At 36.6% G+C, this 22,086-nt stretch overlaps 1 protein-coding gene across 1 annotated transcript in view; it reads left to right on the forward strand.

Annotated features, from left to right (window-relative positions):
* Window positions 1-2,025: 2,025 nt before the first annotated feature.
* si:ch211-266g18.10 (titin) overlaps window positions 2,026-22,086 on the forward strand; it is a 39,226-nt gene continuing 19,165 nt past the window's right edge. Inside the window, exons 1-13 of the mRNA XM_053509201.1 lie at window positions 2,026-2,200; window positions 7,567-7,752; window positions 7,846-7,929; window positions 8,026-8,112; window positions 8,239-8,346; window positions 9,022-9,141; window positions 9,379-9,498; window positions 9,587-9,706; window positions 10,879-10,908; window positions 11,412-11,438; window positions 19,267-19,332; window positions 19,444-19,596; window positions 20,587-20,655. Coding sequence (XP_053365176.1) covers window positions 2,182-2,200; window positions 7,567-7,752; window positions 7,846-7,929; window positions 8,026-8,112; window positions 8,239-8,346; window positions 9,022-9,141; window positions 9,379-9,498; window positions 9,587-9,706; window positions 10,879-10,908; window positions 11,412-11,438; window positions 19,267-19,332; window positions 19,444-19,596; window positions 20,587-20,655 — 1,189 coding nt within the window. The 5' untranslated portion in view covers window positions 2,026-2,181. The remainder of the gene's footprint in view (window positions 2,201-7,566; window positions 7,753-7,845; window positions 7,930-8,025; window positions 8,113-8,238; window positions 8,347-9,021; window positions 9,142-9,378; window positions 9,499-9,586; window positions 9,707-10,878; window positions 10,909-11,411; window positions 11,439-19,266; window positions 19,333-19,443; window positions 19,597-20,586; window positions 20,656-22,086) is intronic.

A 22,086-nucleotide genomic window follows, 5' to 3' on the forward strand; every position in this document is an offset into this window, starting at 1 on the left:
CCCTGTCTTTCACTTTGACACAAGGTGCTTGGGCCCACTCATCATTGCTTGCAACTGTACTTTATCTTTTTTCCTTCTTATACCACCTGAAGTCTGATTGATCGGAAATTGTTTATTAATCAGCTACCAGTCAGATTCTGTTCCAAGAATATTTTAAAGCGCTCGTTCAAACACATTGTCATTCCAACTCACGGCTCATACTAAGTCACCTGCATGGCGGATACTTGATCGATTATTAAAGCATTGTGTTATTTAACATAACTGTCCATATGGTGAAGTTTTCTATATAGGGAGATGTTTATGGAAGGAGTCTCCAGCGTCAGGCACCTCTATGACGTTGGTGAGAACGTGAACTATAATAAATTGTTTCATAGACATTAAACTTGACCCTGAATGGTTAAAAAGTGGAACTTTAAACTTATATATATAAAATCGCTGTTGTATAAGAGGAGTAAAAGAGTGTGAGACATACCTGATTATTGGAAGATGATCGACTTTATGGACACACCTGTTATTTATCTTCCTAAAAAGATGCTTTCCAAATGTTTTTTTTTATTCTTTACATAAGTTCGTTTTTTTTTTTTTTTTTACCTTTATCGACCCATCAATCATTTTATATTGAACATACAGTAGGTGAGGTTTATGTCAATAATTATAACAACTTGATCAGTAGAGAGGTGTTTCACTTCCTGCAATACCTTCCTATCATGTAAAAACAAAAGCAAGGCGGGTAAAAACCGGGACTTGTGATTAAACGGTAAGGAATGGAAGCGATCAACATTTACAGAAGACTTCATGCACAGTGCAGTCTCATATGAAAAGTGCAAAAGTTTTAAAGTAGCCCGTGTGTCCGTGAATGACGATCCCGGCCGAGGTGGCTCGGAGCCCACTGCAGTCGTTCCTGTGAACATACAGCGGATTAAACGCTTGATCCTTAAAAATTTGAGTGTGTGTGTGAACTGTACACACGATCATTCACCAACACCACCTGCACATTACAGGGACTCGTCCCATGTACTGTCCTGACCTCGCTCCAGGACATTTCCACATGTTTGGGCTGTTAAAGGGAGTTCCTGGGAGGCCGGCGTTTTAGACTTGAATGAAGCAAGCAGTCCAATGAGTGCATTAGTGTAGCAGCCGATTATTTAGAGAAATACAGAGAGTTTTTTTCCTATCAAAACCGTGTTTTGTTATTTTGTGGTTTGACTTGAACACTTCTTATAGTTTCATTGTCGCTGGATGTTAGACATGTGATCCATCCTGTTTAATATCAAAACCAGGATAACAGCAACAGGAAATCATAGTAATGGCTTAGTGTTTAAGCCCTGGTCCTGCATTCAGAACAAACAGAACTGGCTTCTGGGACAACCTACCTCCTGTCCATATTCGTCGATTATAATTATTTTAGTAAACACAGTCAGTTGTCAGATGAGGTCTATCATACATATATTGCTCAAATCTCTGCTTCAAGTGTTCTGGTTATAAGTAAGTAGAACAGTTCTGATAAAATCCCAGAAGAATATGTCATTAAGGCCTGATTTTAAATAGGATATGAGATCTAAGAGTTAAAGCAGTGCGTCGGCTTTAAATCCGATCCACTCTGTAGGAACATCAAAGCAAGATGCGAGTATTTTTAATAAACAGACGTATATGATGATGATGATGAGAGTAAATAAAGTATGGAAAACTATCGATCAAAGCGGTTCACACCAACGCACCGGTCTGGCTGATGAGGTCGGACCCCCCCTGTCCCCCCCTGCAGCCTAAAAAGGCAAGGCCCTGAGCAACTGGTGGAAGGAACACAGGCTAAGAATAACCAGTGGCTATGGCGGATAAGGTTACCTTGAATCTCTGCTGCGTGTTTTCTTTCCCCATGGCCATGTGAGGCACCAATTACGCTGCTGAGATTATTAGCGAGCGTGTTTGCTGCCTCCCCTGTTTAACCCGTGGCGTCTCAGTGCCTCTTCGGAAGTTCCCCCCGCACCATCTTGACACACTGGCCTTCACCATGTTTACTGAATAGACTTCAGGAAATTAGATTTTTCGGACTCGGCTTAACGAGGTTTCACCTGTGGATTGTATGGGGGGACGAACAAGCCGGGCAGAGTTAACATCACGCAGGTGGAACCACTGCAGCGGGACAGGGCGAGATCAGCTAAGGCTTGTACAGCAACTCACACTATGACTAATGAAACTGAAGGTATTGCATTGTTTATTGATTGAATTGATTGATTGATTGATTAGTTTTTATAATTTACTTGATATGAGATTATATATCATGAATGGGAATCACCAGAGAGCACCTGATACGATATTATCACGATACCCAGGTGCTGATTCTGTTTGTATTGCGATTCTGTTAATATCATGATTTTATTAATTCAATATAATTTTTTTATTTCAGATTTTTGTTTCACTTCTGAACAAATAATAATGCGCAAATAGTTTAAAGCACACCACCTGTAGAAACTGCAGCATTTTAGCACCGCAAATGCAAATATAATATAAATATATATTATATTATATTATATTATATTATATTATATTATATTATATTATATTATATTTATTTATTTATATTTATATTATATTTTTTTATGTATTTAATTTGGAGTCCGTTTGGTGATACACACAAAAGAATCACAATGCATAACTGATTCGATTTTTTCCCCATCTTAATTTTATATATATATATACTTTATGTGTGTGTGTGTGTGTGTGTGATTTATCTCATAAGTAGATTTTATAGCATTTATACAGCTAGACTGTTTTTTTTTTGTGTTTAGTTCGGTACAGCACAGGGCAACAGTAACACAACCCTAATTATCATTATCCTGATTATTTTATCCAAAAAAATTAAATATTCAGTAAAAACCATACACAATATGTAGTTGATCAGCATTTGCGTACATGGCTATATAATTATATATTCATGAAACACTCTGGTTAAGTTTGCAAAGCTTTGTGTAAGGAGAGGTTGACGTCATGCTTTTGAAAGGAGTCTCCAGTATCAGAGCTTTAAATATGTAATTTAATCATTTAAATATAGTAGATATTAAATATTTAAAATGTAAAGAATGCTCTTAAAAGTCCAATATTCGGGGGATTAGATAATGTCGAGACAAAATACAGCTCAGGGTTAAGGACCCATTAGACGAAGACCTACCCATGGCGGCTTGGTGGTGCTGGGATTTGAACTCACAACAGTCCAATCAGAAGCCTAGTGCTGTAACTACTGATCCACCGCTACACCCTGTTATGGTTTATTGCTGACTTGTTAGAAAAATTATAATTAAACTGTATAAAAATAGTGCTTGTGGACTGACATTAAGCACCAAATGATGTGTTGAACTCTAATGACTGTGCCGTGTCTATGGAAAAATGTCAGGAGTGTAATATAACACCAGTGTCATTCGTTCAGCTTCGCTTTATCGAGTTACTGTTTTGACCCAGCGTTTAACAAGCAGCCGTGTGCAGAGATACAATCTGTTTTCTCTCTAACTCGTAACACACACAGAATAATATTGATAATAATAATAATAAAGATTTGCACATTAACATTTAGATAGCTTGAGATATCCTGATACACAGAACACCAAAGATAGCTTCTGGCCTGCACATTTGAGAAGCGTGAAATATTTGTCCTGGTGCAAGCGTCAGCTCCTGCTGCGTCAAGTCATTCGAAATAAATAGACGTGTACATGCAGGAAAGAGCATTTCTGATGAGTCATTTCAACCAATTAGTAGCTAGCTTTGACTTTTAATTAAGGTGGCGTGTTTTATCCCTCATTAGTTACAATTAGAATTTTTTTAAATACATTTTTATCTACAGTTAATGTCATGAAACAAATTAGGCTCCTTTTATCACTATCAAAGCTCTTTTTTCCATTTTGTTCTCCATCATGGAGGGAAAACTCTACTGTTAAAAGGTTTTGACACTAGAGACACAAAAACTTAAAAATAATACAGAAAACTTCACCATTTCAGGTGAGGGGGTTGGATTTATGGGTGGCCTAACTTCCAGGTTTGAGGCTGCATTTCCAGCCTCGCGACTTGGAGTGTGGAGTTTGCATGTTCTTCCTTTGATTCTTTAAATGAGGGATTTAATGAAAGCCCTGGAAAAATTCTGTGAACACTGACCTAAATGGTGTTTAGTTACTTACTGGGGCTTTACCACATTCTTGAACTTTTTCCTACATCGCGGCGGATTAAAATTCTTGACGGTTCTTGGTTACAGAACCGTCACAATTTATCTACTAACTGTTACAAAGTACCTACTACACTCCAAGATTTGCTAGGAATTATCAGGACTTGTCGAGAACTGCTAAGATTTCTCTTGAACCCCCAATGATTTGTCAAAACTTGCTAATTTTTTAGATCATGCGTTAAGATTTATACCAGTCCTGGTATTTCCGAGGATTGCCCCTTTATTCAACTATAAATGGCTTTTTTTTGGGAAACATAATGTCCAGTTTGTTATAAAACAGCTTAATTTTAGGGCGGCACGGTGGTGTAGTGGTTAGCACTGTCACTTTGCTCCTCCAGGGTCAGGGTTCAATTCCCGGCTCGATTCCAGTCTCTGTGTGTGTGGAGTTTGCATGTTCTCCCTGTGCTTGGTGGGTTTCCTCCGGGTACTCCGGTTTTCTCCCACAGTCCAAAGATATGCAGGTTAGGCTAATTGGCATTCCCAAATTTCCTGTAGTGAGTGAATAAGTGTGTGAGTGTATGTGTGTGTGACCTGCGATGGATTGGCACCCTGTCCAGTGTGTACCCTGCCTCGTGCCCTAAGCCTCCTGGTATGGGCTCCAGGTCCCCGCGACCCTGAATACAGGACAAAGCGGTATAATGAATGAATCAGTGAAAGCTTTATTTTATAGATTTTTACTGCATGACTGTCATACAAGCTATTCAGAACTGGTTGTCATTGAAAATTAACATAAGAAAGCCCTAATCCTCAAAAAATAGGTCTCTTAGGGACGGTCAGTCTTTTAGTCAGTCGGGTGTGTCAGGTTTTTTTTTCTAAGACACGGAATCAAATCTCCTCAGGGGCCACATAAAAGGCAAACCATTTTCAGAGATTTTTATTCATGTCCTTTCAGCCTACCTGTTAACAATGATCTGGATGGTGCTGTTCAGGATTCCTTTTTATAACCATGCTTTTTTAAAAATTAACATTTAAATCCGGATGGTGCTACGTTTCATGTCATTCATCCTGGCATCTATATTAGTTGGCACTAAGCAAATAATCTAGGGCCAAACCTTAAATCACTTCATTCTCCCTATATACACACACAATAAATTATTGCAGGAAGTAAAGTGTTGGCCTACATCGTGCACTACAAGTCAATCAGAGCTAGTGCTGCATTGTCGTTAAGTTCTAGGGTACACGTGATGTTAACAATGTGAGTTGAAATCATGACAGTTTGGAAACGCCCTAGATAAAAGATAGCAAATCGTAGAAATTTAGCATATTTTTGGATACTATAATCCATAACGAAGAGGCACAAAACTACAAAGTCCCAAAGAACTGATATGAACCACCATCTGAATAATTTATGCAGTTTTTTTTAGAGCATGCTCAGATTTTTCGCTGCCTAGGATTTCACCCATACTGTGACGCTCTATACTGAACTCTGACAAACTTCATGATAAAGCCCCTTCGATCTTCTATGATAGCAGGGTTGTACTGGTTCAGGATCAAATTTAGGCATGGGGAAAGCCCCTAAATACCAGGTAGCACCTGACATGCTGGCCACACATGACAGCACAATCAGTGGGAGACACAAAGTTCAGCCACCAAACATAGAGCTCTCAAATATCAGAATGATCAGCTCATCCTATTTATAACTATATAAAACAAAACAGTAAACAATAATATCAGTGTAATATTTAGAGTGACAATACTTCACTTTTACTTTTTTCCCCTAACTGAAAATTCGTCCAGTTCTTTTGCATAGTCTGGTAGTTCGATGTGGTGATTAATTTAATCAGCTTTTGATAATTAACATTCCTGGCACACTAATCGTTTTAGAGACTTTCTCCTTATTTAGTCAATGGTGATTTTTCTCTCTTATATCTCTTTCCAGTCTCTTATATCGCACATCAGCTACCAGTCTGGTGAAGTTTAATGCATGAAACTGGAACGTCTCTAACAGCCTAATGTTAGATTCCCACCTCGGTTCTGTTTTCTGCATGGATTGTTTGCATGTTCTCCCCGTGCTTGGTGGGTTTCCTCCAGGTACTCCGGTTTTCTCCCACATTTCAAAGACACGTAGATTAGGCTAATTGGCATTCCCAAATTCCCTTTGCTTGTGTGTTCTGTGATTGATTCGCACCCCGTTCAGGGTGTACCTCGCACCAAATCCTCTAAAATAGGTCCCAGGTTTCCATGTGCAGGATAATTGATATAGAGAATGAATGATTGAGACTGAATAAAAAAACTGTCTGGCCTTTTTATGATTTCTTGAACTCCTGCCTGTGAAAAAATATTTCATAACCATGAAACTTCTCCACATTTCGTCATGTTAAAACCACAAACATTAATGTATTTTGCTGGGATGTCATAAAAATGGTACATAATTGTAAAGTGGAAGGAAAATGATAAATGGTTTTTCAAAATCTTTTACAAATAAAAATCTGTGGCGTTCATTCGTATTCAGCCCCCTTTACACTGATCCCCGTAAACAAAATCCAGAGGAACCAATCACCTTCAGAAGCACCTAATTAGTACATAGAGTCCATCTGTGTGTAATTGAATATCAGTATAAATACAGCTGTTCTGCGACGCCCTCAGAGGTTTATTAGAGAACAGTGGTGAACAAACAGCTTCATGAAGCCCAAGGAACAAACCAAACAGGTCAGGGATTAAGTTGTGGAGAAGTTTAAAACAGGATGAGTTTATGAAAATATTCCAAGCTTTGAACATCTCACAGAGGGCTGTTCAATCCATCATCTAATAATGAAAAGAGTACAGCACAACTGCAAATCTACCATGACATGGCTGTCCACCTAAACCGTAAGGTCGTCCACCATAAGAAGTCCTGTTTGCAGTTCCACATGAACTAAAACACCATTAAAATAAAAGATGGAATTAAAACATAATTCCATGGACCCGTACATTGGCTTTCAATTATCCTTCAATATAAAGGTAAATAAAACTTCAATATAAAGATTTAATTTGGACTGAGTGTATTTATACTGGAGTATTATTTAATATTCAGTGGTGGTAGTGGTGGGATCCTTGATCCAAACATCTCTCTGATTGTTCCTTAATTCATGTGACTACATTTTAAGCACTGGTACTTCTTTAAAAATGATTTCCAGATCACATGCAGAAAAAAGTGGGTTCAAGGACTCAATACTAGACTACAAAACTAGAGTTTTGTGCTTTAAACAGGAAGCAACCTGAAAGTGGTGGGCTGGAACACAGGGGAGGAAGACCTCTGCTGGTAGGGAGGTGAAACATCCCGGGATGGTGTGACTGTATAATGAATGCATGAGTGTAATTCCTAAGATGCACTGAGTAGTCACTTCCCTGTTCTTCTGATCCTGTACATTCTGGAGCAGAGCCCCTAACCATGGACGTCCAAAATGAGGAAGTTGTGCACTCGACACGCCCTGAGCTCCTAAACCATGGCTTCATGAGGGTCTTAAGGCGTCCGGCTCAGTGGCTGATCATCTTTGCTCTTCTGATCTCCTGGTCAGCGGCTGGAGTTTTTATGTTTGACTTTGTGAGTGACGACCAGCTGACACGTAAGTAACTAGTAAAACTTTATGAACAACGATCTGTTGTCTCTGATTTATTAGAAATGAAAAATGATGCACTCACATGTTTTCTCTTTATAGATTTACAACACATAAGTTCGGATCCCATGACAGCAGTGAATGAAGCTGTTGAGGGATTTACAGACATTTTTCATAATGCACACGGTAAGTTGAATCACTTTAGATGCATTTTTTCTAGGTGTAAATAAACATAAAAAGTAAAAAAAGTGAAAAGTATTTACGATTTAATTTTACTTGTAGAGTACGCTCCCGCTGTAATCACTGATCCGGTGGCTGTCGCTAACCAGTGGGCCGAAGCCTCCACGTCGTTTCTGTTAGGAATACATGGTAATTCCTACTTAAAGTTCATATTTTTTTTTCAAATGAACGTTAAGTAACATAAAGTATCAAACATGATACATGTCACGGCTTTGTACAATGTAACGATTTCTTCTCTTTTAATTTGTTTCCCAGCAGAAAGTGAAGAAGTCACTTCTTTCCTTAAACCCGGCAGTGATGCATTAAATGAAATGAATGATTGGAGCAGAAGCCTGGCTGAATATTTATTCCACATGTTTGAAGGTAACTCAGCATTACAACTTTAAATTTGCATACTGTTCACTGTGGGAAAGTCAACACAATTCCTTGAACACCAAGAAAAGTGACTAATCACTGGAATCTAATTTCAAGAAGTCTCACTTCACGTTATTGTTTTTCGTGATATTAGGGCATTCACCATTTAAATTTCACAGCACCATATCTTTTCTTCCCGTATGAATACTGCAATGAAATTTGCCCATATGTTACCTTAAGCTTGGCCAAATATACCCGTGAAAACCCCATTAAAATCCGTTTAGTTATTTTTACGAGATGCATGCACAAACAAACAGACAAAAATTCCAAAAAAAAAAACATCTTGGTGTGTTCTATTACTCATCTCATGTCTCACTCGCAAATATCATCAATGTACAAATAGTTTTAATATATGTATATATAAATTATCAAATAATCCTAAAAATGTCAGTCAGTAAAACTAACTTATTAATTAATGAATCATTGCACAGGCCCATTTTTTTCAGCTTGCAGAATCTTAACATCGAATTAAGAAGCAATTTGAAGCAAGACTCCACAGAGCTGCCAGCTTATTAGGGCTTTGATGTCTATACCTAATAAACTGGCAAGCATATGTTCACTTTGAACAAAATACAAGCTGTATACTTTTCTCCATAATATAATTCCACTCTCTGTCCTGATTAGACTTTCTGGATAAAGTAATCCTCAATCCTCTGGAACGGGTCGCTGAAGGAGCTGGAAATATTTCAGACATGATCAAGGCCATCCTGAGTGCTTTCACAGGAATGTTTAAAGGCATAGAAGGTATGAAAATAATAAATAAATTAAACACTGTATTATGTTCTAATTAAAAAGTTTCAACTGTTTCAACTCAAGAATTTGAGTTAATTACAAAACCAACGCAAAAAAGTAGCTGCAAAAATAATTAGAGATGAGACAGAAATACAGGCAATCAATCTTCAACAAGTGATTTAGCAATGGAGTTGTACTCTAAATGTAAATATACTGTACAATGAGCTGAATCGAGCTGATCTTTTTTAGTCTGGATTCCTAAAACGAGCACAAGTCCAATGGACTTGGCCACCGATGTTCTTGAAGGAGCACAAAACCTCAAAAACAACATCGTCACCCACGTGTCCAACCTGTTCTCTGGGGACGAAGGTACAACGATGACAAAGCATTTAAAGGTTTAAAATAAATTCAGCATTTTCATGTAATTTCCATGTAACTTCTGTGTTTATTTCCCCAGGTGGTGTTTCTGATATTCACTTTGATCCCATGAAAGTTGTCACAGACACTGTTGAGGAATTCTCTGACAGGAGGGACATGTTTTTATCGTACCTCTCTAATGTCTTAATGGAGGATAAAGGTATGTAAAAAAGGTTTGGGCACACCTTCTAATTAAGTGTTTTTTTTTTTTTTTGTTTAGTGATAAAGTGGTATAGACAATTATAATAAGTGAAATAACACATATGGCAAAAGGTAAATAAGAAACAACAACAGAATCATTCAGTTATTTTAAGACATGAAGGTCAGCTGTTCTGGAATAGTTAAGTTCCGAAATAACGTTTTGGAACAGTATTGTCAAGTGCATTTGCAAAACCAATCAAGTACCATGATGAAACCGGCTCTCTTGAAGACCTTCTCAGAGAAGCAAGACCAAAAGTTCATTTAGAGTTACCAGCCTTAGAAATCACCAAGTAACGAACAGCAGCTTTAGATTAGAGCCGTTATGAGGGATTTACCGAGCATAAGTAGCAGATACACCTCAATAGAGATTATTGTGTATTTTGGACGCCTTCAGCATTCTTTTACAGTGTAGAAAGAAGAAAGAAAACAAAAATTAAACTTTTGACTTGTATTACAGTGTGTATATATATATATATATATATATATATATATATATATATATATAGTAGGGGTTGGACAATCTTCATTGATTGCATATTCCACCAGTAAGAGTAATGTGTGAAGGTTTAATTAGCAGAGGATCATTAAACCATTGGCGCATCTGTGAACAAGACATGTGGATCATGTGCACCCAATGATTCAAACATTTTATCCTGAAGGTGGCGCTGTGTATCAGGATGATAACGCACTAATACACACAGCAAGACTGGTGACAGTGGTTTGATGAACATGAAAGTGAAATTGAACATCTCCTATAGCCTGCACAATCACAATTTTATTGTAGACTACACAGTCTAAATATTATTGAGCCACTTTGGGTTGTCTTGGAGGAGCGGGTCAGGAAACGTTTTGCCACCACCAGCGTCACGTAGTGACCTGGCCACTATTCTGCAAGAAGAATGGCTTAAAATCCCTCTGGCCACTGTGCAGGATTTGTATCTGGTATTCCCAAGACGAATTAATGCTGTATTGGCTGCAAAAGCAGGCCCAACACCATACTCATGATAATTATTGTGGTCTAAAACCAGGCATTTGAGTTTTATTGTCCGACCTCCATATATATATTTTAATGTTGCAACAATGTTCTAATGTTTTTTTTTTTTTATGTGACTCCCTGCTCTTTGCATTTAGATGAGACACCGCATGTGATCAGGAGAAAAGGTTAGTATAAAAAAATTATATACATTAGATTAATAATTATTCAGGTATGAACTAAAGGTTGCATTGACTTTAGTTTAACCAAAAACAACTGCCTCGGACAATACGTCCTCTATTCATGCAGGACACAAGCCTAAGTTTTACAGAACCAAACTACCATCTCAAATGATGCATATTTTCTTATTTATTTACTAGTTTTCATTGACCGCCATATAGCTTAAACATGAATTGGAAATAATCAGCATTAAACTGCACTGAAGTGATGTCTTAAGTATACATTTTATTTGACTTGTAATTATGTAGTTAGATGTACCTAATTAAACTCAGTATATTTTATTTTATGTGTTAAAATGACATATAAATGTCTTTCATTGTATAAAATTACAAGTCTATGTACAAAATTTATTATTTATATAATAATTTATTCAATTTATAAAATTTATATTTTTTATGCTACCTTTGTTAAACTGCACTTTTCATTCTCTACATGAAATACATTTCCACAGGAGAATTCCTGCCTCCTAAGGAAAAAGGTTAGTAACATTTCACTACAAAATTTGACCAAAAGTCAACCACAATTAGAAGAACAAACCAAAATGCTTTTAAAAATAGCCAAGTTGCTCGGACTGCACTGAGAAATAAATCCCAAACAAACGGAAAGCCTGCATGAATAACAGGTGCATGATCAAAATTTATTACAGCATTATTATTATTATTATTATTATTATTATTATTTAAATTTACCATTTCTGTCTATGGACCTAATTTGTCCAATTACCAAGCTGGGACAGAATAAATATCAAGAAAAAAAAAATCTATTTTCAATCCTAATGGTGCATGGAAAACATGAAAACTTTCCTGTATTAACAAAGTGTGTGTAATGTTTTGATTGTAATTTCCTCTCTGCATTGTTATTCAACCCTTTCTGTATTTTATGCACATTATCTTGGGTAAAAACACATTTGTGAACATTTCGTTCTTGTCTAATCTTTAGCTGAAATGGATGTGCATGAAAAAAAAAAAAAACTCAGATACCAAAATAAACTTATCCATGTGAAATGCCTTGCCTTTGATTTCTTTTCCTGATTTCCACTTTTTACAATGAAGTCTGACAAAATTACCAACTCATTCTCACAATTGCAAATATGTATGAATCAGCATGAACTAACTGAGGTCTAAAGTTATGGTAAGTGGCAGAATTAGAATTCTAATAGAAAAAGTAATAATAATCTTTGGTTTATAGTTGCTTATAATCGATATTGTTACATCATGGATATATTGTATATTTAAACTTGCTGAAAGTACAATGTTAAGATCCACTTAGAAATGTAGACTATAGTATTATTTATAGTTATCATTTTAGTTCAAACTAAAATCCGAAATACACTATATGGACAAAAGTATTTGTCCAAACCTGCAGTGATGTTGTATCCAAATATAGACACTTCAGTATGAAGTCGGTCCCCCTTTTGCAGCTATAAGCTTCCACTCTTTTTAGAAGGAGGTCCACATGAGATGTTTCTGTGGGAATTTGTGCCCATTCATTCTGAAGAGCGTTTCTGACGCCTGGCACTAGCATTGGACAAGAAGGCCTGGCTTGCAATCTCTGTTCCAGTTCATCCCAAAGGTGTTAGATGGGGTTGAGGTCAGGGCTCTGTGTTAAGGCCAGTCAAGTTTTTCCACACCAAACTTATCAAACCATGTCTTTATAGTTCTTGATTTGTGTACTGGGGCTCAGTCATGTTAGAGTAGAACTGTGGACACAAAGTTTAGTAAAACAGCGTTGTCCAGGATGTGTTGGTATACTGAAGCATTGAGATTGCCCTTTACTGGAGGCCTGACTAAAACACCTGATTCAATCATTTGGCCAAATACTTTGTCCATATAGTGTATATCTAATGCTTAGGTCTTCATTGGATTGTCATTTAAACATTTACCCTTCCCTGCATGTACAATAAAGAATAAGACATGTTTGTAGCGTGTTGTTATAGGAAAATAGTCATTGATAGAGTGGTGTGCTAAAGCTAAGTTATAGTTACCGCTCTAAACCTGATTCTTTTCCAATAAAAGCATGACTCAATGTGTTTTATTCTTTTTAGACCACAGGGATTTTCTAACACTAACATTTTTTCATTTATTATTTAGAGACATGTTGTAGATTTCATGAAACGTTTCCCATAATTTACTTATGATAGATATAAACCGTTATAATGACCGCCCCTTTTTTTTCCATCAGCACATTCAGACCATTTAGATTCAAGAATTCAACAGTGCTTGGTATAACTCTGTAATTTGTTCCTGTAAGGTGTCATGACTCATCGTACACACAATCAATTTTATTTATTAAGGGTTTATCTAGAACCTCAGACAAGATCTATTGAGGATTTATTTACAACTTCACTAGTCTAAATTAAATTTAGTATAATAAATGTGTCCTTCCCTTGACCAACCTACAAATTTTGCATGAGATTGGGTTGGTATTTTAAATCTTATTAAATTCAACGTTTGTAACCTAACTGAACAAAATGGCTTCATAAAACAGTTGCAGAACTACTGAGCAGGAAAAAGGATGCCGCCTATCTCAGCCTGAAAAGCAAGCTTTTGAAATCGGATATTGCTAAATGGGACACAAAAGACATTGCAGATGTGAAGGACCAAAGGAAGTCATCTGAAGTGGAGGAGGATGAGGATGATGATGATGGTGTGAGCTTGGCAGAATCACTGGAAGTGACGAGCATTAAAGATCCAGCTGAAGCTATGCAAGATGTTGTTGATGTCTTAAATGAAAAGGAAGAATCTGGACCAAAGGAGGAAGTCACAAATCAGGAAACTGACACACATGAAGATAAATTGGGTGAAGGCATCGAGGATGACGCTATTAGTGAAATGGAAATGGAGTCGAATCACAAGATGGCAGATGAAGACCCAGTTGAAACTGTCAGTGCTTCTTTCGTTGCAGAAGAAAAAAATGAAGAAAATGAGAGAACAAATGAAAACCAAACTCAAACAGATGACACCTCCTTAGACGTTGCATTTAAGGAGAAAATTATTAATGATACCATTGCTGATGAGGAGGAACCAATAAAATCAACATCAACAGTGGCCCCTTATGTAGAGGCTCTTGGTGAAGAGGAATTAGTTAAAAATGTTGATGTTTCTGATGCCAGTATTGAAGAGGAACCAGTAGGAGTCCTTGCAACCAACAAGATTGATGAAAACCAAACTGGTGAGACTTTCTCAGAGACCACGACTAAAGAGGAATCTGTTGAGCCCACAGTTTTAAACATTGAAGAGATACCATTAAAACCTACCATAAAAATGGAACCAGTTGAAACTGTTTCAGGTGAATCTGGTGATAAGGAACCAGTAAAATTACCTGCTACTCTAACAAACGAGACTGATCATAACCATACTAAGACTACTGACCTGTCATCGGGTACCATGATTAAAGAGGAATCTGTTGTTTCAAATGTTGAGGAGTTAAAACCACCTGCAACCAAAAGCATGGATGAAGACCGATCCATTACAAGTGAAATTTTACCCGGGAACCAGATTAAAATGGAATCAGTTGATGTTTCTCTTGTTAATGATGATGATGACGCAGATGAAAAAGAAACTCAATTGCTTGCTCAGGAGATAGCGACTACGGAATCATCTCTTGATTCTCATGACAGATTTGGGGATGAAATGAAAGCAGAAGTTTTGAAAGAAGACATTAAGGAAGTAAAGGAGGATCAGGTTAAGGAAACAGTGATAAAAGGTATAATCAGCGATCCTCACAGTGTAGATTCAAACAGTGATGCGGTCCATGTTCAGTTTCTTATAGAAGACGATGTAGATCAGAGTGACGATAAAAATAACAACAATGATAGAAAGAGACAACCAGTCACAAGAGATCAAGCAAAGCATGGAGCGACAACCAAGGAAATCCATGATGAAGAGGATGAGCTTCATGATGAGAATGAAAAAGGTATAAAAGATTTGTTTTATTATGTGAAATGAGTTCTTTTATGTATGGTCTCACAATTAGCCATGTTTAGATAGATGTTCTTTCTATACATTTATTAATCTGATGGGATGTGTTTCCTGAAAAGTGTAAAATCTTAGCACTATAATCACTATATGCATTTCCTAAAATCCTAAAAGTACTAAATAGGCCTAATGATAAACTAATAAGCAGCATTCATTATTTACTAAGTACTTATTTATTTAGTTCTGATCTGTTCCACTGCTTTTTTCATACCTTTGCTCACACATTTGGCCAATCTCGGATCCATTATCATTAGTTTTGGCCACTGATCCATTACAGAGTTAACACACTGGGCCGTGAATAGACTGTTTGAGTAACAACTTGTGCTGCTATTTGCCAGATTGGTAGTGGGCCCGACAAAAATGCATTAGAAGAACAAAAATAACAGTTTTTTAAGCTTGTTAACAAAAGATTTTAGGAAATGTATTTTCAGTGAAATAATTTGTCATCCAGTAAGTCGATTTTCTCTATACGGTCAAATAGGGATAGAAACTGTATTTTAATGTTTCAAATGCTCAAACATTACTTTTCATGTTTTCTTGCACAATTAGCAGATACAATAAAGCCGCTTTTTTTTAAATTATTACCTTATTAAGGCTAAATGTGAAAATCTTCTGTGGCTTTCCCAAACCTTTAAATAAAACTCTGCTGAACACACAAGACAGGATAAATTAAGAATATAACATTATTTAAATCCCACAGCTTAGTTTTATTAGTATGTAAATACTTAAACATAAATGGGAATTTTAAACCTAATTACAAATGTGAAAATTCAAGAAATTTTATTTATTTGTTATAAATGATGTTTCACTGCCCACTTGCAGTATCCTTATGGCCCATTAGGGGGCGGGGCACCACACTTTGGGAAACACCACATTAATGCATACATGCACTAAAGCTCATTAAAACACATTCTTATCTCAGAAGAACTGTGTTGTTATATCTGACTTTAGGTAACACTGATTTGTTCCAGAAGGTGCTGTAATTAATTCACCGGTTAAACAAACAGAGAGACAAGGTTGATGCTTCATTACCAGAAATTAAAGAATCAGCATTGATACGGAAAGATTCTGATAGATTTCACATGCAGTTGATTAAATAATAAGAATAAGAATAATAATAATTATTATTATTATTATTATTATTATTATTATTATTATTCAATTCAATTTTATTTGTATAGCGCTTTTAGCAATTTTCATTGCCGCAAAGCAGCTTTACATAGTCAAAAGAATTATTTAGGTTTGTATGAAATGTGAATTTGTATGAATCAAAATGGTCAGTTTGTCCCTGGTGAGCAAGCCGAGGGCGACAGTGGCAAGGAAAAACTCCCTGAGATGGTAATAGGAAGAAACCTTGAGAGGAACCAGACTCAACAGGGAACCCATCCTCATCTGGGTGAAACAGAAAGCAGTAAATGATCTGCATTTATACAGTGTGTAGGGTGGGAGGCAGTTCAGCTATAATAGCTGATGTTAATTGATGTTAATATGGAGTCCAGGTAGTTATTGAAGACTCAGGTAGACATGTAAGAAGTTCCAGTCATGAACTATCGAACTGTCAAGTCCCCAGAGAAACAGTTGCCAACACCAGTCAAGGCCAGAACCATTTTCTAGGTAGAGAGAATCATTCCCAGACACCAGACGCATCCCAGAGAGACACACGGGGCATCCATGTGACGAGATCTTCAGCCAGAAGCGGGGCACCAGGATGGGTCAGACAGGTCCGGAGGGCAGAGGGAGTCTGGATCACTGGCAGCTTAGGAATGACATGTGTAGCTCGACAGAGAGAGAGAGAAAGAGTGAAAGGGGGAGGACAGGAGGAGAGAGGAAAAAGAAAAGGGGGGGAAAGAGAAGAAGAGGAGAGATGGCAGTTAGGTATGGTCACAGTCACACAATGTATAATGTGAATGTATATTAACTGTAGAGTGCAAGCAGAGACTCCGGCAGGACTAACTATGACAGCATAACTAAAAGGGAGAGCCAGAAGGAAACACAAACATGAGGGCTTCCTGACATGTAAAGCAAACAATCACCTCACCGTCAGCAAACCTGAGTGATCAATGAGAGTGAGGAGAACAGCATCTAAACATACCTGTTCACCATAATACTCTACGTCCATGAGTCCCCCAGATCTGCTCCTTTACCTATGGCAAATCTATTTATAAAAATGCTTGGCTAAATAAATAGGTTTTTAGCCTGGACTTAAACACTGAGACTGTGTCTGAGCCCCGAACACTATTTGGAAGACTATTCCATAACTTTGGGGCTTTGTAAGAAAAAGCTCTGCCCCCAGCTGTATTTTTCATAATACGCGGTACTGACAAGCAGCCTGCATCCTTTGATCGAAGTAGGCGTGGCGGATCGTAAGACACTAGCAGTTCACACAGGTACTGCGGCGCGAGACCATTTAATGCTTTATATGTCAAGAGTAGTATTTTAAAATCAATGCGAAATTTCACAGGAAGCCAATGGAGTGAAGATAAGATAGGGGTGATGTGCTCATATCTTCTGGTTCTGGAAAGGCCATCTAAAGTTACGGTGTGATCTAAAATTTTACTCCTAGCTGTATGCGGTCCTATGACTAGAACTTCTGTCTTATCCGGATTTAGCAGAAGGAAGTTAATTAGCATCCAATTTCTTATGTCCTGCACACATTGCTCAATTTTAGTAAGCTGTTTTTTCTCATCAGGTTTTGCTGAGACATATAACTGTGTATCGTCAGCATAACAATGAAAACTAATACCATGCTTACGGATTATGTTGCCCAGAGGAAGCATGTAAAGGGAAAAAAGCAGTGGACCGAAAACTGAACCCTGCGGAACGCCAAACTCCACTAGAGAACATGCAGAATAATCACCATTTAAGTCTACATACTGATAACAATGGGTCAGATAGGATCTGAGCCAGGAGAGGGCTGTACCCTTAATTCCCACTACATTTTCTAATCTGTGAAGAAGAATAGCGTGATCAACGGTGTCAAAAGCTGCACTGAGGTCGAGTAATACAAGCATAGTTACACAACCCTGATCAGAGGCCAATAGAATGTCATTTACTACTTTAACGAGCGCTGTCTCTGTACTGTGATGAGGCCTAAATCCTGACTGATACATTTCATGTATGCCATTTCTATGTATATATGAGCATAGCTGCTCCGCTACTATCTTTTCCAGAATCTTAGAGATAAAGGGGAGGTTTGATATTGGCCTGTAACTGGACAGCTGACAGGGGTCGAGGTCAGGTTTCTTAATTATTGGTTTAATAACTGCTAATTTAAAAGATTTTGGAACATAACCAATGCTGAGTGAAGAATTAATTATTCTCAACAGGGGCTCTGTTATTGCTGGTACTATCTGTTTAAGAAAGTGTGTCGGTACAGGATCTAATATACAGGTTGATGAATTTGAAGAAGAGATGAGTGAAATTAGTTCATTCTCTTCAAGGGGAGTAAAGTATTCTAGGTTCTGATCTGACATGGCTAGATTAACATCTGCATCAATTACATTGTTCGGTTTCAAAACCTCAATTTTATGCCTAATATTTACAATTTTATTATTAAAAAAGTTCATGAAGTCCTCACTATTGCATGATGTTGTTGTGGAGATTTCTGCAGTGGTCTTATTTCTGGTTAATTTGGCTACAGCATTAAATAAGAATCTAGGATTATTTTTGTTATTTTCTATAAGAGTGGAGAAATATGTTGATCTAGCTACACTAAGAGCTTTTCTATAGTTCAGGATGCTCTTCTTCCATGCTATTTGAAATACTAGTAATTTAGTTTAGTTTGAGTTATTTTAAAGTTTAGTTTAGTATTATTATTATCACTGTTAATGTCAACTCACTTAAAGATAATTTAGGTATATTTATACTTAATAAATCCACTTGACTGTATTTTATCCACAACAAACAAGTCACATGTGAATTATTTAGCTGCATTATCATTACTAAAACATATATCATTATTAAAAACAATAAAATACCAGACTTTTCTAAGTTATGGTATATACATTTTTTATTTTTTTGTATATTATTGTTATTTTACATAGATGTACAGTATATATATATATATATATATATATATATATATATATATATATATTAAATTATCATGTTATTATTATTATTATTAGGTGTCAGTACTACTATTTAAATACTGGTGCAACTCTTTACAAATGCCAAACACGTAAAATGCAATGCTCTTATACTGCGTTTTTTAGTTTCACATCAGTTCTGATGTCTGATTACCTGATTACTAAGTGACTGGAGGTCTTTTGTATTCATGTACATAATTTATAACGTATCTCTTATGTAATTTACGTATGTGAATTTTAGTTCTGGAGCAAGAAAGAATAGCCACAGAGAAAAAAGTTCGGGAGGAAGTTGACAAGGTCATTCAAGGTGATTAATTCAGTTTCTCTTTGTGCACAGTAATAATTGTGTAATAAAATGTTGATATTTACTGCAGTGATTCTACATTTTATAAGAACTGCGACTTGTGCATTGTTTCAGAAATACGGGCTGAAAAGGTTGCAGAAGAAGCTGAGAAAAAAGTTGAAAAAGAAAAGGAAAAAGAGAAGCAGAAAAGAGAAGAGATGATGAAAGAAAAGGCAAAACCGAAAGAAAAGCCTAAAGAGGATGTAAGCAAGATTGCAAAAACTACAGGTAAGAATCGCAATCCATAATCTCTTATTAAATCTTAAACTTGTTGGGGTTTGATTCTGTATTAAAAGTATACAATATATACAGTATACACATCCAAAACTGAACTAAACCATAATGGCTTTGCATGGAGAAATTTAATGTAATAAGTCCAGTATGTATTTTAGCACAATGTATTTAATTTGTGAAAACTGAGCAGGTTCAGGTTCACACTCACCAGTGTGAGGAACAAATTTGCAGTAACATAAAATACATTAAGACAATTTGAACAGGGATTATTACCTAAACTATTATTTCACACTTTTAGTTTATTAGCAACATAATGCTTGGATGCGTTTTAAAATTTATTAAGCATTAGTGTGTATTAAGCGGCTGGAAAATTTTATTTATTTTTTAAATAACTTCAAATAACATCAAGTATTTTTTTAATACTTACTGAAGCCAGCATGAAACCAAAGTGAGAGAACGAGAAATATTTTCACAGTACACTAGTCATATGTTCTTTCTCAGTACTAGTCTCTAACAGGGCCAGTGGTGGGAGTGGTGATGCAAAGCTGCGGGTTATTGATCAGAAGGTCGAGGGTTCGAGCCCTAGCACTGACAAACTGCCACTGTTGAGTCCTTAACACTACTCCAGTGGTGCTGTAACCTGGCTGACCACAGCTTCCTAACTGGGATATGGGAAAATTAATTTCACTTGTGCTTTAAGTACAAATAATTGAACTCCAAATGGTTAGACATTACCAATTCATACACGTTGCCACTAAACACAGTGTTGCCAGTTGAAAATTGATTGCAGCTCTCCCCAAAACAACACCTTGTGCCATATTATTTCTTGTCAATCCAAATAAACCTCTCAATCTTTTTTTATAAACTTTGATAAAAAAAAGGTTTTAGCTTTGACCTGCTGTTGCAGAAAATTAATCAACACCTTCCTTCTGACTAATGAGAACTGAGAATTTACTCATTTGTAATGTTGATACAATTTAATAGGCGACATCGTGTTTGTGTCCATTACAGAGGCTGAAGAAGAGAAAGCTAAGAAAACTCTTGTTAAGAAAGGTATGTGAGCATATTTTGGATATTACTGTATTTCGTAGTTTTGCAGTGGTTTAAAAAAAATCATTTATATGCTGTAATTGCATAGTTGATCTGCAACTGAATAATCTATGCAAATTTAATTACCGCAACTGAGGTTAAGGAAGAGATCAAATCTGCTCTATTTGGGTTAATCTCCCCCAAAATAACACCCTTTACCAACAGTGTTTGACTGATGGAACTTAGTTAATAATCTAGTAACCAGTGTAATGATTTATCCAATGGCAAGTACTTTCATAAGTCATTCTGGATGAGAACGTCTGCCAAATGTATAAGCTAAAGGTGCTAAAAATAAAAACAGAAATAATACCTCCAGTATCGGAGAGAGGTATTGACAGAAAAATTACTAGGGGGAAAAAACTTGGGTTATCATTATTAGTAGGGGCTAAAAGCCCCTTTAATCGCACTTTTAATACCTAAAAAAAAAATTCCAATTAAGACAGAGGGACTGGAACATGAAGCACCTCCTTCCCAGGAAGCGAATTTGAATCAAACGTTTAAATGGACAGTTATATCTCCCCCACACACATACATATTTTATCGAAATCGAGACCCAGGTCTCCAGAGCGCTTTTAAAATTGCCTGGGGAACAAATGCAACAAATGTTTGAGTTATGAGAATTTGTTTGGGACCTGAGCCAAACCCCTTGATCATATTTTTAGCCCGTTGAGACATGTGGAACACCCCAAAAATCTGTCCCTTATTGGAAAGAATTAGAATGATCAAAAATAATTAACCAAACACACTACCTTGAAAATGGTTATGGAGTGCAGAGACAGTGAGAAGGCAAAAAACTACCTTAGTCCATCTAATGCCAATTCTTACTCACTCACATCCCCACAATTCAATTCAGTTAAATTTTATTTGTATACGCTTTTAACAATTGTCATTGTCGCAAAGCAGCTTTACACAATCAAAATAAATATTTAAGTTTGAATGGAATGTGAATGTGTATGAATCAAAATGAAAGCAAACAGTCAACAAACCTGAGTAATCAATGAGAGTGGGGAGGACAGCATCTAAACATACCAATTCACCTAATACTCTACATCCATGAGTCCCCCAGATCTGCTCCTTTTCCTAAAGCAAATCTATCTATAAAAATGCTCGATTAAATAAATCAACTTAAACACTGAGACTGTGTCTGAGTCCTGAAAACTATTTGGAACAACCCCCCTGAGTGATGTATTTAAAAAATAAAGATGATTAGTCAGACTGCTTGAGGGTTATTGTTTGGGAACTGACACAAAACCAATTTTCTCTCAGAATAACATGCGGTCCCCAAAGTAAGAATTTTTGGCCCATTCTGGCCCATGGACTTCCATATGATTCAATGGAAAAGTTAAACTGCAATATCATCTGGTTGTTTCTTTCTATGAAAGCTATACATGTGCA

The sequence above is a fragment of the Clarias gariepinus genome, chromosome 13, assembly GCF_024256425.1.
Source record: "Clarias gariepinus isolate MV-2021 ecotype Netherlands chromosome 13, CGAR_prim_01v2, whole genome shotgun sequence".
In the NCBI taxonomy this organism is placed as follows: domain Eukaryota; kingdom Metazoa; phylum Chordata; class Actinopteri; order Siluriformes; family Clariidae; genus Clarias; species Clarias gariepinus.